General features: G+C 33.2%; 1 protein-coding gene across 2 annotated transcripts; it reads left to right on the forward strand.

Annotated features, from left to right (window-relative positions):
- The first annotated feature begins 9,564 nt into the window (after positions 1–9,564).
- Positions 9,565–20,462, forward strand: LOC122029461. 2 transcript variants are annotated; one of them, XM_042588451.1, is made up of 15 exons: positions 9,565–9,744; positions 9,829–10,442; positions 11,709–11,790; positions 11,895–11,998; positions 12,420–12,546; positions 12,698–12,792; positions 14,036–14,159; positions 14,594–14,674; positions 17,837–17,935; positions 18,043–18,228; positions 18,463–18,553; positions 18,636–18,706; positions 18,811–18,882; positions 19,481–19,624; positions 20,080–20,462. In XM_042588451.1, exons 2-15 carry the CDS (start codon positions 10,402–10,404, stop codon positions 20,278–20,280), a joined length of 1,518 nt encoding a protein of 505 aa, XP_042444385.1. In that variant the 5' UTR covers positions 9,565–9,744; positions 9,829–10,401; the 3' UTR covers positions 20,281–20,462. The 2 variants fall into 2 exon arrangements, with proteins under 2 accessions (XP_042444385.1, XP_042444384.1); XM_042588450.1 differs by having other exon boundaries at positions 9,565–10,442.
- The last annotated feature ends 188 nt before the right edge of the window (positions 20,463–20,650 follow it).

Raw genomic sequence — 20,650 nt, forward strand, 5'->3', positions numbered from 1 at the left:
GACATCAAATGTAATCGTGATTATCATCCTGATTAGATAACCGCAGTTTTAACTCGGTGAAATCAAAATATTGGAGTTGAGACTTGCTTTTAAGCAAGATTGATGCCCTTGAAGTGTTTTATAAAACACTATAAATGTGGTTGGAAAAATCAACTAAGCAAGAACATCCATAGTGATTAAGGGAGAGAATGTAGGATATTGCTCAAGGAATATTTCTCAAGGAAGAACAACATTCCAATAATTGACTATATCATATTCACCTCAATTCAACAATAATATTGAGAAGATGATAAAAGCTAAGTTGATAAGTTTTGAATTTATCCTGAAAATTGTGAGGGAAATTATTCTCTCGGTAAACCACAAGCCCCAGTGAGATATAAATGAAAAATCTTTATAAGGCATTAAAAGGTCACGAACCTTCTAATGTGGGGGTTAACCATTGTGCCAATATATATGATACATTATGACATCTAAGAAATTATGAGAAGGAAACTAGTGTAAAATGGTAAGTTTTGAAATGACTTAATATCATTAAAGCAGTAAATCTCTAGCGGTAAAATCTCTATTGAATATGGAGAATTGTGCAGATCCGCTAAGCCTACCAAGAGATCAATTATACTACATGTCTAGGGGAATGAGTCTAAAACTCAACATTTAAATCGAGTAGCGGTAACCCAACCATGTTGACTGGAGATCCCAATATCATGGTTCAAAAGGGACAACTAAGCTACAAGATTCGAGGCACCTAGGAATGATTACTCTAACTCATTCCTAGAGACAAAAGGTGCAACCTGTGAAATGAGTAAAGGATGAACAAAAGGTGTAATTTTTCATTCCTATAAAATAAACTTCATTCCTTCCACTCAATACACTCAATTCTCAAGTTATGAATTCTCCTTTTGGGTTCTTTTCTTTCTCTCCTCTCTTAAGAGTTTTAAGACTTTGAAAGTTCAACCGTGCTCGAGATTTGGAGTGCTCCTATTTCGAGATGCAAGTCATTGTATATTGGGAGACGATTGCTAATAAACCATAAACATCTGGGCGAGACAATATCATCTTAAGGAAAGAAGGTCTAACCTTCACCTCGACCTTAATACTTTTATCCTTAGAGATAAGTTTACCCAAAGGGATTGTGTCGATATTCGAAGGGAAAACTCGACGTTTGACAAGATTAGGTCGGTAGCAACGATACCAAGAAAGGTATGTCTCTTGTCCAAAGGAGTATTCTGATAACCGAAAAGAAATATAAAGAGTATAAATTGAACAAAGTCCACATCACAATACCAAGCTCTATCATTGAAATGATTGATCGAATCTAATTGTTGGATCTTAACACCGAAGATCAGCATATTTTTGTTAAAGAAAAATATCCAACACCTTCAGGGATCAAGGTTCTTTTGAAAATCATTGATGTTGAACTACACATGGTGGAAATTTTAGTTCATCCTTGATATAAAGCAATGCTATGAGAAAAGGAAGATCATCATCAACCAAAAGAGGATTCCTTAAGATCATCTCCAGCCACAAAACTTATTTTGGTGCACTTTCAATACCAATTTGGTGTCATTTAAGTACCAAAAATTTTTCCAACTCCAATCAATGCACACCATTTCCTACACTAAAAGGAATATTTTTTAGAATATTCTATTTTTCCATCATATAATTTATTATCAGCATACATATAAATTTATTAAATAATTTTATTACGATAATAATTACTATTAAAATTAAAAATTTTATTTATGATAGCTAATTTTTATGATATTATGTTTGTAGTTACAAGAAAGTTAAAGTTAGTATTTTGTAATTTTGTTAGAAATAATTTAATAAACATACTAATATTTAATATTTAAAGATAATACACAATCATAAACCATTTAGATAATTTTTTAAAAATATTTTCACAAAAAAAATAACACTTCATTACATAATAAATTAAATTAAATTAAATAATATTAATTTATAATATTTAAGAATATTTTAAATATAAATTTAAGAATATAATATATTATAATAAAAAATTTGTACTTGCACCATTTTGATGTAAATTTTAGGGTATTCATGGGAGAAAATATAATGTCCCTTTTACATTAAAATAATGTAAAAAGACATCGGTTGGAGTTGCTCTAAAGACTCGAATATGCTGAGTATGAAAAGGCATTGATTGTGCTTGTCGAATGTCACACTTGACATCTGATATGACCATTAGAGATCAGTTCATTGCGCTCTATAGGCAATATTATTAGTAATATAAAGAATTAAATTATTCAGATTGCACTTGTAAATAATCACCAGCAGAAAAATCTTAAGTGAATAGATAAAAGTAAGAGATGTCCAAGAACCTATTATGCAAACAATTTTGATCTTTTTGAGCAATCAGAATCACAATTCTCGTCAACCCCACTTGAGTATAAGAAGCAATGGACATCTGAGAAGGATGTTCAAAATGCAAAAGAAACAGCCTTGGACGATTAAGAATCAAGCAATTCAGCCACCCACAACAATTGTACCAAGTACACAGAAAAAGATTCTATTTCGACTCCCTATCAGTCTAATCTTTCCAACAAACAAGATAAAATGAAAAATCAGCAACAAGAAATAGACGCAAATATTAATCGAAAAGAGAAATTATTTTAATGAAACCCTAAGTATATGTCATAATTATTTTAAAATAATTAAATGAATATTTTAAAAGTTGATAGATTTTTATTAATTTTTATAGAATTGTATATGGTTGTGAAAAGAGTTTAGCTTTATAAGATTTTTCTGTAAGACTTTGATAGATATTTTTAAAAATTTTCATATAAACTTATGGATTCATAATTTAATAATATGTTATAAGTCATTATCTAACACTCCCATCAAATATGACTAAAAAAGAAAAAGATTATTTTCATATGTGTTTTTTTATTTGAAAATTATTAAAAAAATATATTTAGAAAACAAGAAATACAAGTAGAATTTCTCCATGATTAATTTTATCTTTTTTTTATTTCACACATTTTAATATTCTTTTGACAGTATAAACAAATATAAATGAGTCATATTCAATTTATAGAAATTAAAATTTCAATTAAACATAAATAATTAATTAATCAAAATAATAAAAAAATACTAAGAATTTGTGATATGTTTTCAATAGTATTTATGGAAAACATGAAAAAAAAAAATCCATTTTTACAATCACACATACAAATAAAATACGTCCATAAACAAAATAGACACATAAAAATTGATGATCACACAATAATCAAGGTAGCTGATGCTCAGATGAGAATGAATGCTTCCAGCAACATATTTAAAAAAATATATAAAGCGTCATAATTTCTTTCGGACGAACTAAAACAATAAAGTCAAACTGTGTAATTTCAATAGATGTTCACCTACCTGAGAGAGAGATTGATTAGCAAATGGAACTTGGATTCAACAACAGAGGAGGTCGATCTAGGAGCAAAGAAGAAGTTAAACCATCGAGGAAGAGAAAAGAGAGGCAACGACGATTGAAAAGAGAGAGACGTATTGGGTTACAAGTTCATAGAAATATCAAGGATGAATAGATGATTTTTTTTTTATTTTTAAAGTTTAACAAGAGTTACAATTTGTACCTAAAGAATTTTAATAATATCCATAAAAATCTATTGAAAGTTGGATAGAAAAGATTTTTATAAAGTTTTAAAAAGTAAATTTTAATATCACGTGACTTTTTAAAATTCTATAAAAACTTAATTAAGACCACTAAATATTTATGGAGTTTATAAAAATCTATATTAAATACATCTAAACTTTTAAAATATACAAAAATCATTGAAAATAATTAAAAATAAGATTGAATATACCCCTTAGATGATTAATACACCGGTATATTACTATTATAACCACAATGGGTAGCTATTAATTAACTGTTATAATATTATAATAATGTTATATCAGCTATTATAATATTATAATAGTTATAAAATAGTTAATAAATGTTGTAATAGCACTGTAAATAAGTATTTTTTCTAGATATATAATATAATATTACATCTTTTTGACATTTTTTTAAGAAACATCTTTCTTTTTAATATTTAGATAATAACGTGTTTTTTTAACCTAAAATATAAACGGTGTTAGAAGTTAATTTGCTCTCAAAATAATAAAATGGTACGATAAAGGTTTTTTTAAAAACTTTGTAAACATATTTTTATTAATTTTATATATTATTTCTATTTTTTTTAAATTGCCATATCAGCTAAATTATGACATGTAAGCTGACGTGCCAGCCAAGCTGGCATGCGCCATACCTCACTCAATCGGAATCTATCTACTTTTAGGTGACTCGTGTAGTGATTATTAATTTTTAGAATAATAATTAATATATATAAGAGATATTTATTCCAATTATATTAAAATTTGAGTCCTAAATTTTATGACACATCATATACGAGTCATTAGACCGTTTTGAAAAGATAGAATTACACTGCGTGACCTGGTGGTGCACCTTTACTTAATGATTTCTGCGGGACCATTCTCACCTACTGTTCCACTCTTAATTCTTCTAATCAATTTAAATTGTTTTTTTTTTCATATTAATATTTCAGACAAAATACATAATTTATTATTTATTTGATTTAAAAGAGATTTCATATTCAACCGAAAAAGGTTGCTGGTCAAAATACAGTCACGCCAAGCCAAAACGACCGTCCATGTCGTTTTGCCCTCACCAAACCTGTCAATGTCTCGCGCGCAGGGCCCACGTCACTTGGACGCGTGCGCCGCTACTTCCAGGAAACCCAACCTCCCTTATAAAAAAAACTCCAATCACTCACCGACTCCATTAAACTAGCAAACCTTTCGCGTATATGGATGCTGCTTTAGGGTCCCACGTTTTTAAATCCAATGACGAAAAGAGGTGGTCGGTGATTCATAGAACTCGGGATTTACATAAAAAAATGCATCGTTCTATGCGGTCGAGGTGCCACGGTGTGGTCCTTCGCGGGCCTCCACGGCGAGTTTATGCAATCTTGTTTTTTTTGGTCTGCGGTTTACTTTTTCTGGAAAAAAATAAATCACTCTTTCTCACCTTCATTTTGCCTTAAAAGAAATTTGGTCGCAACCCTCATAATTTATTAAACACGAGGTCAATAATTCCAATTTAATGTAAGATTTGTAAAAGATTTATAAAATTTAAAAAAAAAACAAGATGAATAAAAATTTTTAAAGAAATGAGATTTAAGATTTATAATTTAAGAGTAGTAGTTAAAATTTAAATATGTTGTTTTATCTTAAAATTAATATAATATTTATGAGGTCATATACTTATATATTATGAATTGGGCCATAAAAAATGTATGCAGAGTTTTAACATAGGAGATGTTTTAATAAATTTTTAATATTGATGTGGCATGTTAAAATCATAAAAAAGATAATTCATTCAAAACTTTGACAATTGAAAATGTCATAGAAGCACTACAGTTTGGTTCTCGATTCTTGACTAAATATACACATATTTTATTTGGAGAAAAAAATTATGAGAAGTGGCTCGAAGTATGATTACTCAGTGCGGTCGAATGCCTCCCACTTGGCAAAATGATTGTGTTCACAGTTATAGTTCTAGTACCTAGGTGAACATGTCGACCTACAGCGATGGGTTGATTGTGAATGTCCGTCACCATCAATGTGAGTTTGATGAAAATTTTCATCAATGTGAGTATGATGAAAATTTTTTATAGGACCAATCCGATCATTTTAGATTAGTCGAAGAATTTTAAAAAAATTAGATTATTAAAAAATAATAATCACTAGCCCCATGACTATGATACATGTAATAGCCCAGGGGTGATTGGTCCGATCTCACGAAAATTTTCCATCGGCCATCAGGATAAATCTGGAAGCGCACACGGTGATCAGCCCAAAAGTCTGACATCCTTTGATTACGTCCTCCATTTGAAGGAAAAATTCTTGTAAATATACTGTAGCTAGGGTTCAAATCGCGGGGTACTTAAGGGATAATCTGAATATCCTACCGCGATACTATAACTCCGATAATTGATACATATAATAGTAGTAGAAGGTAAGACAGATTGTCAGTAATAAAGATTTAAATCTCATTCATAATATATTACTAGTGATTGTGCACCGCATTGGCCATTAATCCAACTGCTTATTCGAGACCGAAGTCTTTGTACACTTTTCGGTGATTGCTAGCTAATTTCCTCTATTGCCTAAAGTTTTGGAATCAAAAAAATCATTCCCCAACCCACAAGAAATAGAACCAGACTGAGTCAGGGGAAGAAAGCAAGGTCTTGACAGAGCCTGTCTGAAAGGTTGTAGAAGATCGACTCATCTCTGGGGCAGAAAGCCACTGCTGACCGACGCCCATGTGTGTAATATAATACATTGAAATCACATTGACCCTTTATAATGAAATTATATTAATTAAAAGTATTTTAGTATTAAAATACTAAAGTAGAGTGATTAGAGTAAAGTACCTGACTTTTGAAAATCTGAATTATTTTATTTGGGTCTTTCAAAATCCGAATTGTTTGGATTTTCGAGTGTCACCCTTACGACTTCCTATGAAAAAAATTAATTTAATTTAATATTATACTTATCTTAGTAAAAAAACTAAGAAAAATATATTTTTTAACATTGTCAGCCTAAAATATTTATAAAATCTTCTTTGATCATAGTATTGTCAATTCTAAGATGTGGGATTAAAGAGAACTATATTTTTTTATATAAAATAAACAGAGAAAATTAATGATGAAAAAAATTCATAATAATATGCCGCAGCTGAGTCTCAAACTCTAAATCACTGATTGTTTCGCTTGTGAAATTACTAATAAATTTTAGAATTATTTTTAATGTGAATAGAAAAAAGATATTAACGTAAATTCATTTTAAGATTCACCAAAATTAATTAGTAAAGGAGGATATTTTTAATAAAATAGTAAGATAGTAAAATACATGAAATTTTTTGAAAAACTTATGATATTTAACTGCCAATTAGGATCCATATACTTTCACAATTAATCAGGTGAAAGTTGGAATGGTGTAGTATTAAATCATTTTGAAAAATGACTAAAATGATTATGATTCTAATTTAAATAAGCTTTTGAGTTGAATAAATTATATTCCGAACTAACAAATTTTAAAATGTATCTAAAAATACATAATTTATTTTTTAAAAAATGTTCGTATTTAATATGTTGGACGAAAAATATTTAATGATCGTAAAAATTGTGAAATGGATATCTTTGTTCTTCTAATATTTTTTAATTTGTTCATACTAATTCTTTTGAATTTTGAACTCTGCTAGATTTTCATGGCTACCTCTATTTAATTATCAACTCGTCTATATTTGTGGCCTATGAAATTTTAAATTTATATCGAATGGTCTGTTGGAAAACCAATTTACCTGTCGGAGATTTACAGGAGAGTAGACTGTTAGGCCAGGAAGTAAGGCCCAGCAAATTTGACTGAACAGAATAACCAGGTCAGTTGGGTGACGCAGACAAGTGACCGACTGAGCAAATGAAGAGGCCGAGCGAAGGATTCAGCAGGGTGGGCGATGAATCAACCTCCAGCTAATCATGATTCCTACAAAGTATTGGTAGTCATAGTGAATTGAGATCATTACTCACCGAGCTGTGAAACGTAACTAAAAATTAATTGTTCCACTTAAATAAATTTTATTCTGATCGGTCCGACATTTGAAACGTGCAAGTCGTACCCACACATGAATCAATATGGTTCAGTGAGATTTACACCGCCCCTATGCACCTAAACGTGAGAAAGAGTCTCTTCCTATGTATTTATTTACATGTTGATCCTGTCCGAATCGCTGAACCAACGGACGCTGGGCACGTAGCGCTCTCCTAGTCGATGACGTAGGCCTCCGTCTGGTCGCACGAATCTCCGGCGAGCCTGCACAAAAGTCGGGCTGGGAAGGGATTCCCGGCGACGACCCTCCGACGCTCAAGTCAGGCAAGCAAGCAGTGAAAAAGTGGCTCTCGAAATATTAGAACGCGTATCTCCGGAGAAGGATGAGGGCCTTTATATAGGGCAGCGGAGAAGCGAGTGTACACATACCGAGGTGTACACGTGTCCGCGGCCCATACTCCAGTAAGGGCTTGTCAGTGAGCTTACCTGACCCATACTGCTACAGTCCAAGCATGTCCTCGACGGGACAGCGGAACCCCCTGTCATAAGATTTGGAGTATGACCTACATGTGGAACATACCCGCTGTCAGAAAAAGATGTCACTTGTCCTTTTGCCCTTACTCCCTGGAGAGCGTCCGGTCGGCCAGCTTCCGCAACATCCGGCCGGACGTATACGGTGGTTTACTTAGGGAGATTCTCAATCACGTACTTTGTGGAGACTATTAGCAGTAAGCTACCTAATGGTTTTGGCCGAGCGTGCAGTCCGATCGGCCCTGCGATCTTGTCCGCTGAGCGCCGGAACCCTGACTTTCGACAGGACGCCTTTAACCATCAACTAGACACCGGTCGGCCGCCCGGCCGGTCGAACCCACCCCTCTCCGGCCGCCCACCTGCCACTTTGACTTCCACGTGGCATTGACTCCACCGGACGGAGGGCCCTTTTCTTACAACCGGATCATATATGAATCAATATAAATCAACCAACATACCATAAAATTCTCAATATTAGATTAAAATTTTATTCACAATAAAATCTTTTTTCTTTTCTATCATCTCTCTATTGACATTACTTATATCTAATAATCATCTAGATAGACTAACATTTTTTTTTTTTTAAAAACACCCTTTATCAAATTTTAAGGCATGATGCATGCATTTAAGTACGAAAATCGAATATGTGCTATAATAACACGCCAATAAATTCAAACCTCAAAATTTAATCATAACACACATTCCATTTCAAATTAAATGAATATTTTATCATACTCATGTGGACCTTTAATAATGAATTTTAATAAACCCTAAATTAAATTAAATTAGACTAATATTTTTTTTCTTTTCTAATTGAAAATATTTTAAAAACTTATTATAATTTTAATTATTTTTTATATAAAAAATATATATCAACCTAATTCTTTTTAATCCCATATTTCAAATTAATAATACTACGAGTAAAAAGATTCTATAAACATTTTGAGTCAGTCGTATTAAAAATATATATTTCTTGACGTGTGGCTATCACCAAATATGATATTTATAATTATTAGTATAATATCTGATTAAAAAATTAAATTATTTTTTTCCAACAACTGAATTAGCATCTAAACTAATATTATCAATATAATTATGGTAATAATTAAATGTGAATTCGATATTATCTCCCATTTTTTATTATCAACAAAAACAGTTTTGGATTGAAATAATTTTAACTAATATTTAACTAATTTTAAATAGTTTTATTTATAATTATTTAATAAATTTAAATGTAAAAGCATTAAAAGAAGAAAGATATTTTTCAATAGAGGGCTATTTTAATTTGAATAAAAAATAAAAGACGCTTTTTCAAATTTTTATATTAATATTTACATTTTTTATTTTAATAAATATTTCCTTCTCCCTTTGTCGCGTTGTCTGCTAATGTTCTCAATTACCACGCTCCGTTCGCAGCGTTGTCGTCATCTCGCTCGCTCTCCAGCTCTCCTCTTTCCGTCTCTTGCGGATTCCCCCGCTATTCCCTCCTCGTTGGATGCATCCGACCCCGCGAATCTTCTCCTCGTTCTTCGATCGATAAGGTTTCCCGTAGCTCTACGGAATCCGGAGGTACCAGCTTCTGATCTGCTTTAGACGCTGAGATGGAGCTGTGGAGCTAGTCGATCTCAGATGTCGTCTTGATTGGAAGTGCAGGATTTGATTTTTAGGCTTCTGCTGCTGCAATTCGCTGTCTTGTAGGAGTTCCGCGGCGCTTGGATCTTGAATTCCTGTCGCAGCTGCGTTGGTTTTGACCTGCAAAAGGAGTCACCAAGTGTTTTGTCGATTTAGTGGTCCCCGAGGCTGCGGATCTGTGAAAGATGCAGTTTTTGGTGGAGATGAGAGGTTCCGTGTGATTTCGTCAGTGAAAAATGAGGCTCGAGGAATCCCCGTGAATGGATTAGGGCTTCTTCCTGTCCTGTAAGTGGGGGTTCCTGAGCGTTCGAATTTGGATATTTTTGGCGAATGTTGTTGGAGTTGCGTGTATCTCTTCGTACGCTTCATTTCGAACTTGCTCTCTAGGGTTAGCTTCGCGATTGTGTCGGATGTTTAAAGAACTGAGTACTTTTCACAAAGCTTTTGACTTTGCAGCGTAAAACAAGAAAAACTGCAAGATTTGGTTTTGAAATTGGTCGAATTGTTCCTGTCGTGAAGGAAAAAAAATGCAGCAGAGGGTTCCTTCTTTTTGCACATCTTGACTCGCTGTAGCTTTGAGGTGTGTGCAAGGAGATGATTGAGCAATTCATCAACTTTGTAATCCGGCCTCCTAGGTATGTACATATCTTGTTTACTTACAAAATTAGTAAGTTTGACCTGCCATCTCCCCATGCGTTGAATTGACTGAAACTTTCCATACATACATTCTTTGAGTTGTACGAAGTAATTTCATATAAGAAGTCCAGTCATAGTATAAGAGGATATCCTTTTTGGTAATAAATGACTTTTTTTTTTGTCATTTTGCTCTGATGTATGAAGCCTTTTGAGCAAATTCTTGCCATGATATATCCAGCCACAAATCCTTTCTGGCGTACTTGATTTTGTCATATATCCACTACGTCTGATATCTCATATTCTTTCTCATAATAAATGACTAAATTTTTGGCTTAGTGTAGCTATTTTGAGCAGTCTACTCACCTGTTTGTGTGTGCTGTAATATTCATTTTGTTGTTTTTGCCATAATTCTAAAACTTCTTTGTTAGTGCACTTACATTTCCATTTCATCTGTCTGTATCTTCTTTATCTACTACTTCTTTCTTTCCTTGGACTTAATAGCTCTACTTAATTAGAACCAAGGTTGTATGGTATATGGTGTGCAGCTGGCCAACTACATAGTGCATATGTGGTTTGTAGGCGTATATGCAATCCATATAAAAAGATAGAAAAAACTATTTTTATTTATGGAAATGCTTAGCATTTATATGACAAAGTACAACATCAATCTGTCTAGTCAATACTTCTATTAAAATATTCATTACCATATAAGATAAAACACATAATTCTATCAATCTATGTTAATACAACAACAACAACCAGACCTATATCCCATTAAGTGGGATTGGCTATAGCAATTTATGTAGTATGCATATAATTGAACATATGAAATACAAAGTAGTTAAGTTAAAGATTCAAGGTACCACACCAAAAACTTAGCTTTTGAAATTGTTTCATGATCATGAGAACTACTCCCTGAAAAGAAAAAAAATGTAGTAATATTTGGGTTTTCATTTAAACTGTTTTTTTGTCCACCTCAATCACTTTTATGAATAACAATCACTTTTATGAATGCCCACATATATGCCAGACCATATATGTGGCTGCATAGGCCACCTAGTTCTGCATATTGAATGAAACTATATATTAGGGGACAGTCACCTTGTGCAAATGCCTGGATGGCCACTTAGGCCTCTTTTTACTATCATGGTTAGAACTCATTATAACTAGTCATTTTACCTTTAATATTGCTATTGAGGATTTTTAAGGGCATATATTTACTGTCATTTTGAAAACATCTGTTCTTTTGGTATGATGACATCCAGGGCTGATTATAACCCAGACCAATACCTATGGGAACCGGAATTTACACTTGCTGGCAGAAAATATAAACGTCTAGACTTGGAGGCAAGTACGGACACGTGTTACCGAAGTTTTCTTCTTTTTTTTGGATAAAAATTTAGAGGATTTATTGCTGATGTTTGCTAATTTTACTTCATTAAACATGACAGCTCAAAAATGGAAGAGGTCACACTCTCAAATGTAGTCACTATGTTCCCTATTCTATACCCGAAAACACTGCTCTTCCTTGCGTTGTATACTGCCATGGCAACAGGTCTTCATTCTTCAATGCTTTTATTTTAAAAATTCTCATATTGTTTATTGTTATAATATTGAGCAACTCTTCTGTAATTGTATTACTGTTGTCGTGATATGCACCTTTGTTGAACAATGTAACCAATTTATTTTTAATGATAAAATGGAGAAAAAAAAAACTCAAACAGAGAATGCTTGTTCTTTTTTGCTATGTAGAAGAATAAACACAAACATTGGGCATGTAAATCTCTCTTGATACCATTTTAAATACTAGCCAAGACCTTTGTTGACAAAAGTGTGAATCTTTTCCTTGGTCTCCTTGTCTGGAGATATGTAGCAGTGCTAACCCAAGATTGAGCAAATAGATCTTTATATATCTACAAGAAATTTTCTTCCCCAATTGGAATTTTAATTATTGGTCTCTTCTATGGAAATTACAGTGGGTGCAGAGCAGATGCAAATGAAGCTGCCGTAATCCTTCTTCCTTCGAATATTACCCTCTTCACTCTCGATTTTTCAGGTTCAGGACTTTCTGAGGGTGAATATGTCAGCCTTGGTTGGCACGAGGTTGGTTATTATGATTCCTTTTGGTTTATGATCTTTGCTTACTCTTATCAATAGTTCACCGCTGAGATTGTTTTATTTCTTTTGCTGATTACCTTCAAGACCAACAGTTCCTAAAATTACTGATTATGGGTTTTATCAACTTGTATATCAGAAAGACGATCTCAAAACCGTGGTCACTTATCTCCGGACCAATAAACAAATTTCTTGTATTGGACTTTGGGGCCGATCAATGGGTGCTGTTACAAGGTATTTTTCTCTGGTTAATTTTTTTTATTATTCATCCATATGTCAATTTATCTGTTCATATTCTAGTAATCTTGCTATGCAATGCACATATATTCATCCTGTATATAGGTTATTTTCATCAATATCTTGATAATCTTTTGACCTATTCTTCTGATAGGGTATTGCTCAAGAATTAGTGGTAGTATAAATTGAGAGGAATAAAATATCATATTGTGTGTGCGTGTGCACTGAATAGCTTATAACTAAAATGTCCCACAAAAGAGTAGATTCATAACATCATTATTAAACATATTTAGTATTCTTCAATAAGTAATAATTCTGAGCCACCCTCAGGCTGAGCATAAATATCATTGTTCGCTATCTAGTTATATAAACGGCAGCTTGGTGCACAAAGCTCCCGCCAATGCGGAGTCTCGGGAAAGAATCTATTGTATACTATACTGCTTTGCAAGAGGTTATTTCCGAGACTTGAACCCGTGATCTCTAGGTCACACGGCATCAATTTTATGTAACTCTAGGTCTCTAGCTAGTTCCATAAAATCTAAAAATTCAAATTTGCAAAAGTGAGAAGAAACTCAACAAATATAACAAAGATTCTATACTGCAATAGTTGAGAATTTTGTTGTTGCAATGCCCTGGATTGATCTTCAAAGAATTGAAGGTTGGACTGTAATTGATGATAATCTTCAAGAGAGACATCTTCATAAGTAAGTGAAAATCTTCAGACATAATTTTCTTCAGCTCCCTCTCAAATTGAAGACATCACAAGGTTGTGAACTTTGCAAGGATGAATGACACTATGTGAGTGATTGATTGTAAAGTAAAAGGGATAGATGAAGGGTTCCATTTTCACTCTTGATATGAGGAGTTATTATGAAAATAATTCTAACAGTATATTATCATATATTGCCTCAACAAGTTCATTCCAGTTACCTCATTTTGGAATCAATTTCTTCTTCTGGGTAGTTTTTCCATTTTGTCACTTGAACTCATGTGCAGGAATTTTGGTGGTGATGATACATATTTCAAGAATGATCTTTTCTGTTTTTGAAAGGGCTTAATTACACATAAAGCTGTTAGATTTAACTCTACTTTGCATTCTATGACCATACAGTTGCCATCCTATTTGTTTACAAGATGTAGTTGATTATATGGACAAAAACTGTTTTTTTTTTTTTGCATGAAGAGGTGGAAGCTATCCACTTATCCTTGTTTTGTTTTGTTTTTTATTTTTGTGTAACAGCCTTCTTTATGGAGCAGAAGATCCCTCTATTGCTGGCATGGTGCTGGATAGTGCCTTCTCAAACTTATTTGAGCTTATGATGGAGCTTGTGGATGTCTACAAAATCCGTCTTCCAAAATTTACAGTATGATACATTTTGGAAAAATGCTTGTTCAACTCATAATATGTTCTTGACATTGCTATTTTAAGTTTGGGCAGATAACTCATATCTAGATGACCTTTCCTTAACATTGTAATTGCTTGACTTGATTAGTAGTCCTGTGCGTAAGTATTTATCATGTGGTGGGTCTTGTGGTTCCATCCGCATGCTCTTTAGCATCTATTATGACAATATCCTGGCTGTTCCTTCTGATAATAACTTGTAGTTTCTCAACCACTTCCACTATCATGCCAGTGCATAATCTTGTTAGAGTTTTGTAATGGAAGAGGGAGTCATGTAGCTGTCCAATAGTTGATATCATCCTTATGATGATACTTTTTGTTGATACTGTCGATTCTGCTGCTTTTACATTTGGTGGCTTCAATATCTTAACGTATTATGTTGTACTTTTTATATAGATCCGACTGGCTCTGCGGTATATGAGACGGGTTATTCAAAAGAGGGCTAAATTTGACATAATGGAACTCAATGCTGTGCAGGTACTGGGCTTTGCACTTCTTTGTAGTCATTTGTCTTTTGGACTATCTTTGTGATTTTTCCCATCCTTAGCGAGTTAAAGAACACATGAAATATGTAGTTCCTGCGAAACAAACTCTATGTAAAATACATGCTCTATTTAGACCCGACCCTAGGTCGGGTCTAGCCCGGGCCCGTAACTGGGTCAACAGGCCGGTTGCCCGTTGACCCGGTTTGCCGGGCTGAATCGGAACCGGTTTGGCAAGTTGCCAGGCCGGTTCCGATTCCTTAAGTGCAAAACTGGCGGACCACCAGTTAATCGCAAGTTCAACCAGATTTTGTTTTTTGTTTTTTTGCTTGTTAGAACCGACGGTTCCTAGCCATTGGAATCACCGGTTAACCAGTGGTTCCTAGCCGTTGAGAGAGGGGTGGGGCTTTTTTGGGGATTTTTTTTCAATGGTTAGGATCATTTGACCCTTTTTTTATCAATAATTATGATTTAGTGTCTGTTACTATCCAAATTCTATAAATAGGGAGCTCATTTCATCATTTTCACACACATCTTCTTTACTCTTAATCTCAATTTTGTATTCTCTATATGTTTTCGCCTTCATTTCTATGCACTTTCGTTTTCAATTTTCAATTACAATAGAAGGAGACCATGGAGGTGCATCACCTCGAGCTCGGAAGGAAAGAAAATAGTGAATCCGCGGGAGGACCCCAACATTCAATCTATCAATGATGAAATTGAGCACCTTCTGAATCCGACACCCGAAACATAAGGAAATACCGATACAATTACTTCTAAGGTTCAGGAAATTTCTCCTCTAAAGTCTTCTTTTTTCACTAACATTTTGAGAAGATCACTCTTCCGTCGAGAGAAATGCGTGCAAAATGTAAGCACTACAATGCTTCCTATAAATTTCAAGCCTACGGAGACTATGGGTCATAGAAACGACACATAGAAACGAAGCACCCGACGGAATATGGACTCAACCGTTTTCAAACACAATTATCAAGATTTTCTTCAATTAGCGGTAGTATTGTTTTCGTTTTATTTTTATATTTGGATAATAAATTAAGAGAATCATTAGCAAAATTTGTTTATGTAAAATATCTTTCTTTTAGTTTTGGATCTAAATGCACATTTGAAGATTTTTGTAAAGAATCTCTTAATCATGTGCTAAACGTGTTCTTAGGACTACACTTACTCATACAATTAAAAAATAGTAAAACAATGAATAAAAAAATTTAATTGATGAATTTAATAAATTAGATAATAAAGTTTCTTTATGCTCCGATATTTGGAGTGATGCAAACACATTTATATATGGGTGTGACTTGGATCGATAACTCTTGAATGTCCAAAAAAGATTGTTAGCTTATAGAGTTTTTGATGAATCACATAATGTTAATAACATCGCACAATTATTATGTTTAATTTTAGAAGAATATGGATTAACTCATAAAATATTTTCAATGACATTAGATAATGTTAGTTCTAATACCGCTTGTATAGATCTAAAATTTGTTTGTCAACCTATTATTGGTGGTTTATTTTTTTATATTCGTTGTGTATGACATGCTTTAAATTTATGTGTTTAAGATGGATTAAAATTTTTTTTAGAAAATTATATTAAACCAATTAGAATTGCAACTTCTTATTTATGGTCTCATCCATCTATAATGAAACAATGGGGTAGGTTTTGTAAAACTAATCGAATGAGACCTAAAAAATTTCCACGTGACATACCAACACGTTGGAATTCAACATTACCAATTATTACAAGATTCATTTCAATATAAAGAATTATTATGTTCATTTTTTTGCACAAAATACTAATACTAATATATATTTATTTTTACAACAATAGAATATTTGTAGTAATATTTGTGAAATTTTAAAAGTATTTAATGATGCAACCGAACAACTTTGTAATGTTTATTATCTCATTGCTCAATTAGTTTCAGAAAATTTTTCTAATATAGTATTAGTTGTAAATGAATATATTACTAATAAATCTTTATATTCTTGCATCTTAGCTATGAAAACTAAACGAGAAAAATATTTTTATTTTATTCCTGAAATTTATTTAATTGTATTTGCTTTAGATCCTAGATTTAAATTAGAAGTTTTACAAGAAATGTTAATTTTATATTATGACGTTTTAATTCCAATTAAATATTCTTCTTCTCCTGATCCAGTTAATATTATATATAATGTTAGAATTTATTTATATGATATTTATAATCAATATTATGCAAAATGTAAAACAAATTAATATTTTTAAAATACAACAAACTATTAGTAGTAATTTAAAATTTACAAAAGCACAACTTTTATTAAAAGAACGGACAAAACGTCCATGAGGATCCTCAAATTCCACACAGTATCTTGAGAATTATTTTACGATTTCTTTTGATTTTAATTAAGCAAATAGTGAAAATTCCAATATCTTAAAGTGGTGGTTGGTTACAGAAGCTCAAAGCTTTCACGTCTTCTCTGTGATCATCAAAAAAATTTTAGCTTGTCTAATGTCAATTGTTGTTGTGAAGCAAACGTTTAGTGTTGACGGCAACATATTAGATGAATGACGATTAACTTTGTCTCTTGATATATTGAAAGCCCAAATTTATTGGACAATTGAACCAGAGCCCAGAAAAGAATCTAAAGAATGCAATTTTCAGATGACAAAGTTGAAGATTTTGATGCTAAAGAAACGAATACAATAGGAACGAGAAATGGAAGTGAGTGTTAATGTAAAAGGGTAAAAACATAAAAGAACTACATGGGCTTTGATTCTCCTATACCCTAAGGGGATACGTAGGCAACTTAAATAAGTGCAAGCCATTTTTTAAAATAATTGTTAATTTTTAATTTTTTTAATATAATAATCTTGAGCCATGGTGAACCGTGAACCGAACCGCGAACCGTAACCGTCTTGGGCGATTAAGGTTAGGTCTAGCTCTATTCCCAGCTTTAATTATGCAACTTCAATTTTTACTTAAAGTGAGTTCAAAGTCCTAACCACTAAACTTGAGTTGTGTTACTAGTCGAAAGCTTAGTCTAGTTAAATTTTAGTGCACCCACGGCATCTTTCTGGCTCTGATTGAACACACTATGATAGTAATGCATGATTAACACCTCATACTGTCAACTTATAATTGCTCATCGTTGCCTCCAGTCTGCACCGAAGACCTTTATTCCAACATTATTTGGGCATGCTTCAGATGACATATTTATTCAAGCTCGTCACTCAGATATTATATATGAGGCATATGCAGTATGTAACTAAAATTCTATTTCTAAATTTTGTATTTTTTTAAAAAAAAAATTGAAAGTTTTTCATGGAAATTAACTCATATTTAATTCTCTTTTGTTATTCTACAGGGTGATAAGAACATTATCAAATTTGAGGGTGACCACAACTCACCCAGACCACAGTTCTACTATGATTCAGTTTCTATTTTCTTTTATAATGTCCTGCGACCCCCACAAATCCCTTCAAGTTCTTCGAATAAGTTTGAAAGGTACTATGATCTGGGTGATCTGAAGGTTGGTGCTGGAAATGAGGAGGTAATTTTCTATATCAATTTGACATGAATGTATGTATTGGTGAAAAGAAAAGAAACTATCAGTTGCAGTACTAGAAAAGGAAATTAATGGCATAGTATGTAGAAATATATGTTTGGACTATAACTATATTGATATCTTAAATTTAACCTTGCAGAAGGAAGACATTCTACATATGTAGTTCAGTATAAGTTGTGTTTCATTTTCAACATCTGATGTTGAAGTTTGTGTTTGTAGAGTTTGCTATATGAAATCATCACTGGTCTTCGCACAGCTGGTAGTGATGAAGCATGCTCCTCATCAACACCTGGAATTCCTAACGTTGCAGGTTTAACCATTAATTTGGCTTTCAAATCGTGTTATTTTGTGTGTTTGGTTTTCTTTAAATTGGTTTATTGGTTGCACCACAGGTTCAACTGCAAAATCTGTTGTCGAATTGTTATCAGAAAGTGTAACTCATCTATCCATTGCTAATGACTTTGTGAGTATGTTGTTGAAGTGATTTTTCTTTTTGCATAAAAAGTTTTAAAAAAGAGAAAATGGCTTCGGTAAGATGTTAAACATATAGTTCGATCACTTTTGCAGGATTTCCTTGTTGACGAAGATAACACAATTATCAAAATAGAGAGTGACACTAATGATGGATCCAGTGTTCAGGTAAACAACTAGTTTCTTTTTTCCAGTTCCTAGAATTTTGTTTTTGGAGTAACAGCTTCGTTTTTTTTTTGTCAATTTGCCCTAAGGATCATTTCAATTGTTAGAAATTTCATTATGATATCAAAATTTGTAAAAAAAAAACAAAAAAAGAGAGGAAGTTCTGCTAAAATTCCCGTCTTCATTTGCTTCATCCCACTAAAAAAAGCAAAAAAACAAGATAAGGTTGCGTACAGTGGATCCTTTCCTAGGACTTCGCATAGCGGGAGTTTTGTGTACCGTTCTGCCTTTTTAAAGTAATATGATGTTAACGTTATACTAGATTATATGATGGTTGCAGTCCCATTGGTCGTCTAAATCTTAGATCACGTCCTTTTACTTGTTGATTTAACATTTGAGATTATAGTTTTCCTACTTTGCTTGCATGTGTACTATTTCAAAGGTTAGTAGCCGCCCGTAATTTATTTCCTCCGTGTTGGCCTTGGGACGAATTAGCGGGGACATTGGGGGCGAACGTATTCACTTTTTGTCATCTTGGATGTGTACTATTTCATAAAGGATATATCAGATGCAGGACATTAACTGATGGCATCTTTTACAGGCTAAAAGGACTGAATTGAACGAGGAATGCTGCTCCTTTTCGAGCTCAAATAGGGAGAGTTGGGGGAGATGTTCTTCTTTAGGTGGAGATAGCGATAAGTCATCCTCAGTGGAACGCACTGGAAGATCAAATAGCAAACATCAGGTCTTTTTTTCTTCCCTAATTCTAATGTCTATCCTTGCATTATGCTATCTACACCATTTTATTCCACAACACAATTCCCAGAAAAATACTTTTACCACACAAAAATTTAGTCAAGCTACCTTTCTACTACTGATTTTTCATTTAAGCTCAATGTTCAACGACACCTGTGAAGGGGTTCTTTGTAGGATTTACTATAGAATGCCTCTTTCCGGCCATAAGGTTAGGGCGGTATTTGATCTCTCGATCGTCGTCGATAGCTAGCTACTAAAGAGAGGCCATCAACAGTCAGAATCAAATTCGGGTATCGTGTTTGGTTAAAGAAAAGCCTACTGAAAAGAGCAGTCTACTTTGACAACTAGGATCATATTTCCCTCGATAGGATTTGCATTCAATTTGTTTCATTAAGGAAGCAGCCCGCTCATTTCAGCTATTATTTTCCTGATTTTACTCTACAGACGACACTGAGACTCTTAGCGACGCCGCTAAGACGCATACGAAGGAGATCATCTCCAAAATCCAAGAACAAGAAAGAGGGCACCTCAGTAGCCAACAAACCAAAGCGCAAAAAGAAGCTAGAGAAAAAGGAAACATTCGGCCAGCGGCTACAGCTTTGCTTCCTGGGGCTAACCAACCACAGACGACATCGATCGACCTGACCTGCCCTGACCTTTGCATAAACATGTATCGCACCAACATAAAAAAGAAAAAATTATGGTGCTGGCGGCTGTAGTTTACTAATTAGAAGGCTGTGGTTAGTGTTAACGTATAACATTGCCTGTAGGATTTTGTTGGTTTGGCAAAGTGTGATTAAAGCTTTAGCATTTTGTTCCCATTCTTACACTGCTTAGCACAGAGGCTGTGGAAGTTGCTCAATGGATGGTCATGAGATTGTGTTGCTGCTGAGCCATCATTTGGAAAGATCTCATGTTTGAAAATAAGATGGGGTTTGAAATATTATGAGATAAACGGTGTTGAAGATCACAGATTCAGAGCTTCAATCCTTTCTATTTAAAAATGATTTGAATT

This window comes from Zingiber officinale, chromosome 10B (genome assembly GCF_018446385.1).
Source record: "Zingiber officinale cultivar Zhangliang chromosome 10B, Zo_v1.1, whole genome shotgun sequence".
Classification (NCBI taxonomy): domain Eukaryota; kingdom Viridiplantae; phylum Streptophyta; class Magnoliopsida; order Zingiberales; family Zingiberaceae; genus Zingiber; species Zingiber officinale.

Coding starts and splice junctions, on each gene's coding strand:
- LOC122029461 (XM_042588450.1), top strand. CDS start 10,402: ATGATTGAGCAATTCATCAACTTTGTAATCCGGCCTCCTAG. Junction 11,791..11,894: donor ATAAACGTCTAGACTTGGAG/GCAAGTACGGAC, acceptor TAAACATGACAG/CTCAAAAATGGAAGAGGTCA. Junction 12,793..14,035: donor TCAATGGGTGCTGTTACAAG/GTATTTTTCTCT, acceptor TTTGTGTAACAG/CCTTCTTTATGGAGCAGAAG.